Genomic DNA, 8,051 nt, shown 5'->3' with positions numbered 1-8,051 from the left:
ATTGTTCAAGCAAAGGGATTGCACAATTGTATTATGTATTTATTTTTTTGACCACACAGACTTCTGGAGCATTGTTTTATCACTGTTCTAGCAAAGGAATGCACACGTTCATATTGATGTATTTTAATAAATGTTAACTTGGCCCATTACGTGACTATTTGTGTTGGGGGGACCCGACTTAGTTTTTTCTCCAAAGGGGGGGCCTGACAGAAAAAGTTTGAGAACCACTAATATAGTGTCAAAATTGAAGCACACTTCACTATATTGCATAGGTCCGATCCAAACGTTTTTAATGTAATTTGACCTTGTCCTTGATCTAAATTCATTTTCTTTAAATCTGGCGATCTCAAAAGTATCATCAAATGAATAGGAATTGTTTTGTTCCAAAATGAAAAAAAATTGGACATTAAACACAGTGGACTGGCGGCCATCTTGGATTTCACTGTTACTTTGATGTCATTTATCTAGCTGATGATAAATTGGTATCATTGGTAAGGCAGGAACATAAGCTACATGTCAATATCCAGGATTTATTATGGCTCAAGAAAACATAGAACTCTACAGAGAATGCATCTATACCCAATTAATTGAAGCATGGATATACACAATACATAACTGTGCCACATCTGCCACCAGCACACACACACACACACACGATAAATAATTTGCAATTTTGCAAACTTCAACTGGCAGCTTATTTTTGGTCAATTTCTACCTTTAACTTCACCTAAATGCATTTTCGTGAATTCTGGCCATCTCAAAAGTATCACCAAATGATTGGGCATCCCTAATTTAGTATATGACACCTTAAATAATTTTCTACAATGTTTGGTTCCAAAATTAAGCGTGTTTGAACATTTGACCCGAGAGACTGGCGGCCATCTTGGATTTGACCTCTCACGGTCCTCACAGGTCAAATCTGACTTGCCTCCACATCTGAAAATAAACCTTATCGTATGCACTAACTATGCTAGAAACGTCATGCTTTTCTCATAAAATGCACAATTGTTGTGCTTATCCGCTGTACTATATCGTTACCCCCACCAGTTATGGTTTGAAATCAGACTTGTTTAGTAGACCATGCGTCTTGATACTTTCACTTATAGTTTAGTGGATCACAGGTGTTAAGTTTGATGTTATGAAGGTTACCCCAACATAACTGAACCACCACTGCTCTATTTGACCCATTTTAAATATAAAGCTACAATTCTATCCTAGCAAGACTAGGTAACCGGGACTTTAAAACCTAGATAGGCTTCCTGGATATCTCATAACTGACCAAGAGTATACACTGAAGTTAGCCCCCTAGCTATTTAAGCTAATTGCATAGGAATGAAGTTTAAGAAAGAGTTCTAGGTAACAGGCTACCAACTAGGGGTGTGATGGTATACAGAAGTCACTGTTTTGTTCGTACATGTGTTAAAAAATCAAAGTTCAATGCAAGTTCATTACAGCAAAAAACATTTCAAAAAACCAACATGAAAATCCGTCTACGATGATATGATATATGATATAATGGAGCAAAACAGACACACTGCACTTGCCCCTCACACAACTCTCTCTCTTATATAGTTTCAGCAATGTGATGGAAATGTGCATATGCATGTGCTGCTATTAGAAAGTATTATTTAAAAAAAGGAATGGAGCAATGTATCTAGCGGAAAGCATAGGATGACTCATGCAGGTATTCAGAATAGTAATAGAGTAATAGGGTTTGGAAAGGCAAATTCAATTGGCTAACTGGCTGAATTCATAGCAATTTTTCAGTCCCGATGTTCCACCTCCCAGTCTAACATATTTGTAAGCAGCAGCTCCATTTATCATACATTTACCCTTAAAAAAAGTATAATTCAGTTAACACCACCCTCCCATTCTGTATACCCCAGACAAGATATGTGGGAGTTAAAAACTCCAGACTCATTTCTAAAGTGCGTCAGCAGGTAGTAAACAGACAGCAGACTGGTGGCACTTGGAACAAAGCCATACCTTTCTAATGAGATGTCATGTTTCTATTACTAATGCCCATTCTCTGATATGAATACTAAAACATTGCTGCAGTAACAGTCATAGGCGTTAAAAAGGACATGTTCTGCTGTGCTGTGTGTTATTCAATGTTAAAATGAAGGAGAGTCATGACAATCCTCAGGTATCAAATCATAACGGTGATAGCATTTATTTTAAAACCCTTTTACTTTGTGAGAGGTTTCCAAAAGCATATACATCGTACATTGTGCTGGCACTAAAGTAAGCTTGTTGTCCTTTCAAAATAAGCAACATTTGCCGATGAAAGGAAATTGAAAGCATGAAGCGATATCATGTTTGCATTCTTTATGTAAAAATAAATGGAATGTATTAGCAGGACATGAATTGCTTGATGAAAAAGTACTCAAGAATTAGAGGTCACAGCCATTCCAGTGCTTTATGAAGCTGTTTTTTGGCATAGCGATGCCTTGAGATACATATTAAGATGTTAAGTGTAGTTTATCGTGTTAGCATGCAAACAATTCAGAGAACTGTCAGTGATCACAGTTCATCCTGAGGGGAACATGATTGTCTGCACCAAATATAAATCCAACAAATTGCTATCGAGAAGTAATAATAAAACCAACAAAGGACTATAAAAAGTCGGACAGCTCTGAAGATCATTGATATCTGTAATTTTCTGCTTTACCTTTTTATACAAAACAACCCTTGTTGAGATGATAAACCTGGGGCAATAAAACAAAAAGGAACACGTGTTTTTAGCCTAGAACAATGGATTATGTCTTTTGAAATAAGAATCCAACACGCTGCCTGATCATAGGCTTTCAATTAGTTGTCTCTAGCATCATGCCACCCTGAATGATCAATGAATTTCAAGGAATCATCAAAGTCATAAACATCTGTCCTCTGCAGAAAATGGATGTACTTCACAAACGTATTTCAATTTAAAGAAAACTGCATGATAATACAAGACAAAAGTCTACAGGGATGTCAGCAGCACTGTGACGCTGTGCTTTCAGCTAACAGCACGCTAAAATGTTAAAAACAACAATGCTTAATGTGACACCTCTGGGCTTTTGAGTTATTTCAATTATGACAAAAGTGCTGTCCTGTAAGTTAAAAGTGCTCGAAAATACAAGGGAGAATTGCTTATTTACAACATTTCTATTTTTAATAACTTCAATCCCATCCAACACATTAGGGATGAACAGAAACACCCACAAAATCAATGTTTAACCTCACTAATGCTCTCTGAATAAGAGCAAATTCCTGCATGCGTGTGTTCAGCCTGCTGCGGTGGTCTGATTCATCTCAGTAATTAACTCGGCAGATACAACCCAACATACTCCATCTCGGTATGAGGTCCAACAATCTGTAAAGCAGGAGCCAATTCAAGCAAGGCCTATCAATATGATCCCCTGGCCTAAATCAAACATAATCCTTTCTCCTGTATTTTGGCACACCTCCCCACACACTGGGAGACAGATATAGGACAAGGTTAATTGGGATCATGGTGCGTCACTGCCCAGCTGGGCCACTCTTGGCTCTCGAACCATCCATATGTCATCTACGGGATGATGCTGACGTGCTCAATGATCCCTTCACTAGTGTGAACACCTGGCTGCAGCTAGAGACCAAACACATTGAGAGGCTGCAAGAGAGGGCCAAACCTCCAATAGGTGTCTATTAGTCATTGAAGCCCAGTTCTAGGAGCAGCAGAGGTGGTCAAAATCAAGCAATGGTCCTCCATGGGCTACTGACAAGTGTGTTAAACCCAGATTACTGCTCAATGACTTTGCTCAGGTCCTGAAAGCTTGGTGACATACTGTACTGATAGTTGGTTATCAACGGGACAGTTACTTCATTGGACATGGAGATTTTTACCGTCAAACCTACATGTCTTTTGTGGAAAAGTAACAATGTAATCAGTCAAATGTGAAATGAGACAGCTCAAAAGATATCTTTCTGTATGTTGGATACTCTAATTCACTATTCCCTCAGAGGTCAGGACTGGTAAGGTGCCGGTATATTCCATCAGAACTGCTTGTTGGATGTTTGAATGGCTTTCGGAGCATTAAGGATGAGATTGGTCCAACCAATTCAGAGAGAGTTTGAGTCAAATGTCAATTTTACCGCATGTGAGTCCTGTTTTTGTGCTTCACTGGCTAGCTATTGTCTGTAGCTCTCACTGCGCTCCTGGTGAAGTTACCACTGTTAATGCCGTCTGAACTGGCGGCGTTGTCTTGGAAGAGTAATGATTCACCTGTAGGGTCTGTGAGCACTGTAGCCATTGTTTGCATTCATGTCTGTTAAATTAGGGTTGTATAAGGTACTTATACATATCAAATGTATTAGATAGAGGTCAAAGAAACAGTACCGTCACAGCAGCAAATCAATATACTGTTGGAAACAGGGGCAGAAGCAAAGTGTATAAAACAAAAGCCCACCCAAAAACATAAATAACAGCTTTTTTTATGTAAAGTATGTTGAGATTATTTTCACTGCTGTAATTAGCCTTTAAACAGCTGTTTACAGTGACACTATGCCAAGCACTATAGCCAGTAATCCACTGGTATCTCGCATTTATTTGTGTATGGGAGTGCTTTTTCAAGATCATACTGAAAAAAAACAATTAAAAATCATGCAGGCTACAATTAACATATAGGACCAATGGATGATTATACACATTGCTAACACAAGTGGTCTAAGGTAATCATAGCCTATGTTGATGTCTAACCATCATTATCAAATCAGATGTAATGAGAGCAAAAAACTAACAACAAAAGTATTGCTGTCGCAAATGTTCTTGTGTTTGTTGTGTCTTCTGTAAACTGCTGATGTGCTGTCTAACACACTGACATTGGATAAATACCTCATACAACCCCACTTACAAATATCTGAAAATCCTGAAAATAATCTGTTGTTTTGTAAAATCTACCGTAGCATGGAAACCTATTAGAATATATATCATTTACTGTGATCCAAAAGTTTTTTTAACCATGTACAATCATTCAATAGCAGTGAAAGAGTCAGCTGACCCTTAGAAATCACTACTATTCTGAGTTCTTGTTCGGTTTGTTATGCCTGGATGAACTCCAAACAGCCAAACATGTGTACCACCACAGTGGGCAGATGATGATGTATGATTCAGACTGCGAGTATGAGAATAAGTGCCAAACCACTGGGGTAGTGAACTTCTGATACATAACAAATCAAAACAGCAACCAAACAAGCTGTGGAATCAATACAGAGCAGAGGCCATCTTACTGTTCAAATCTAATTAGATTGCTTACTTGCTGAGGCAATCCCAGTACATGCCTCTGTACTGACTTCATACTCAGTGGCATTATACAGACATAGGAGAAGTTAAGGTTTTAGGGCAAAGTTGGAAATCAGATTATTGTCTTTTATTATATAACATGTTACTTGTTAGACGCTTTTATCCAAAGCGATTTACATACTCAATACTGTGGGCAATCCCCACAGGAGCAATTTGGGGTGAAGTGTTTCAGGGACACAACGACATGCTGACTGCAGTGGGGTTTGAACCTGTGACCCCCTGATCCAAACACCAAGGCTCTATCCACTGCGCCAAAGCTGGGGAACAATAGTCTTGCAAGGGGGGGCGAAGAAGGAAGAAGAAGGGGGAAGAAGAAAAAGGAAGAAAAAGGAGAAAAGAGGAGAAAAAACGATTCTCCTGTTCCCAATTCCCCTTCTGTAGCATTTAAAAGTGTTTATATACAGTAGTGTTTCAAAAAAAGTATGTATTTGTTTATTTCTTGAGGCGGAAAACACATCCACAAGATTGCAGTATTGAATCCCAACTCCGTCAGTATTGAAGTGTATATAGAACATGAGAGGAATGAAAGTGCTTGTGTTGCATATCTTAACATTAATTCATTAGAGATATTGACTGATAAGACTTGTGTTATACAGTTAACTATTAATACATTTCTATTAAATATTAAATATTAAGTAAAACTTATTTACTTCTTTCAAGTTTATTAAATACTTTTTTTTAAATCAGGGATAGTTTTTAAGTCACCGATATGGATTTTTATTGAAACTCATTGTTTGTGTGCTGTGGATAAATAATACAAATATAACCATTACATTAATATCAACTAAGGTATAGGTTTCATAATTATTTTTGTTTTTGGCTTTCGAACAGGTGAACGAAAAAGTATAGAAATTGTAAACATAGCACTCCACTACAAGTATTGGACAGACACTAGGCATACTTGAAAAAGCCAAACCTTTATTTTATGTTAGTTAAACATAATAACATTTAAAACAGTAGTAAAAACGGTATAACAAAATAATGATAATAACACTCTTAAATAGAAGATAAAATTACTATATACAATTTATACATAANAATTAGGAGATGATATCTAAATCATGAAACAACTTGTTTGCTCTCCTTCTACGCTTAATTTTGGAACCAAACTTATTTGTGCCTTTCATTGCGTGCAGCAAGAAGGAGAGCAAACAAGTTGTTTCATGATTTAGATATCATCTCCTAATTTGTGCTTCTAAACTAAAAATAATGTTATAATACTATAAAATAAGTGTAGCTCAATGTTCATTTGCACCTGTGCTCAAATCGCGACTTCAAACTCTATGAAGACAAATGCAAATTAAAGAAACTGTGCATAATTTGAAATTCAACGTTATGGATGTAATTTTCTCTCAGATGATTCAGAAAATTAATTTTAGCGTCCTGAGGTTAAAACACACTGATTGACTGCACCATTATAACAGTTTTCTTACTTATTAATCTTTTTTAACTGTGTTTAAGTTTGCACCAAGTACACCAAGACACATTCCTCGTATGTGCAAGTTACTTGGCGATATTTCCGATTTAAAACAAACGTACCGGTGAATCCCGGCGTGGCAGCGGCCATCTTCCTGGCGAGGCCGTCTTTGTCCATAGTGGGGTCCGTCTTGATGGGCCTCAGGTGAACTTTAAAGATGGACGCCCTGCCCTTAATGTCTGGAGGACCTGAGAGGAGACGGGAGAAAAAAAACAAGCTTCAGGAAAATATAAAAAGGGGAAGAGAACATGTCCGAGTACAGAGCCTTGCGGGACGCCACGACTACATTTTGCCGTGCATTGAGGATTCTTTGTTTACACATTTCTGAGATTGCTCTTATAGTAGGACTCAAAACAGCTCTGACTGGTTCCTTTATTTGAAGAAAAATGTGCTCATATTTAAATGTATAATTGTGTTGGACTCACCGATATAGATCTGCCTGTCAAAGCGTCCCGGTCTCATCAGAGCCGGATCCAGGATGTCGGGTCTGTTGGTTCCTGCCAGGACGACCACGTTAGTCGACGTGTTGAACCCTGCAGAAAAAAACACAACAACTAAGTCAAGATCTAAAACATTGTTGTTGCTTTACAACACAAATTGGAGAGGCTAAATATGAAGACAACATCTTAGGAGTGCTTGAGGAATAATGCCGGTGTTTTTGTGGGAAGTAAACGCCATATCATGGATTATCAAGGATTCTCTCTGAAACAGTATGGAGCTCAAAGGCTTTCTCTCTTGCCGGTTATACCACAAGGTGAGTTCCTTTTGATTTCCTGCTTCTTCACACACATGCTCTCCAGTACAGGTTAGCTCTGAGTGTTAGCGATGCTAATGTAAACACCGACCATATTACATCCAAAACAGTCGGGCATTGTTTCTGATAGCAACGTTTCTGATTGGGCCGTGGGTCCACATTTCAGATATTACGTCATATCGGACTCAAATCTGGATCAGCTCCGTTGTTCCCCCGTTTTTAGAGATTTGGGTACGGAGGAAAAGAGAGAGGGTTTTATTTTCTGACGCTGCGTGAGTTCCCCGACACACCGGGGACACATCTTGATGTATAAAAGACATCAAATGCATGATAGGTCCCCTTTAATAAAATGTAAATAATCTCCTGGTGAAGTTTATTTTCTTTAATTTATATTGTATGGAAAAGATTTAGTTTTATTTTTACTTGTATGGACAAAATAAGTAGATTTAAAAAAGTGAACAAAACCGATAAAAAAAGTCAGTTAGTAAAAAGTACTC

General features: G+C 37.9%; 1 protein-coding gene across 1 annotated transcript; it reads right to left on the bottom strand.

The window, feature by feature from the left end:
* Nucleotides 1–6,764: 6,764 nt before the first annotated feature.
* Nucleotides 6,765–7,354, bottom strand: LOC104944529 (AFG3-like protein 2; the record flags this gene model as incomplete). Its single annotated transcript, XM_010770073.1, has 2 exons — nucleotides 6,765–6,988; nucleotides 7,226–7,354. Coding segments are annotated over 2 exons (338 nt in total), but the record flags the coding sequence as incomplete, so codon positions are not given.
* Between the last annotated feature and the right edge of the window lie 697 nt (nucleotides 7,355–8,051).

This window comes from Notothenia coriiceps, unplaced genomic scaffold (genome assembly GCF_000735185.1).
Source record: "Notothenia coriiceps isolate Sejong01 unplaced genomic scaffold, NC01 NC01_scaffold00008315, whole genome shotgun sequence".
Lineage (NCBI taxonomy): Eukaryota > Metazoa > Chordata > Actinopteri > Perciformes > Nototheniidae > Notothenia > Notothenia coriiceps.
The sequence above is the reverse complement of the archived record's forward strand: the minus strand, read 5'-3'. Positions and strand labels throughout refer to the sequence as shown.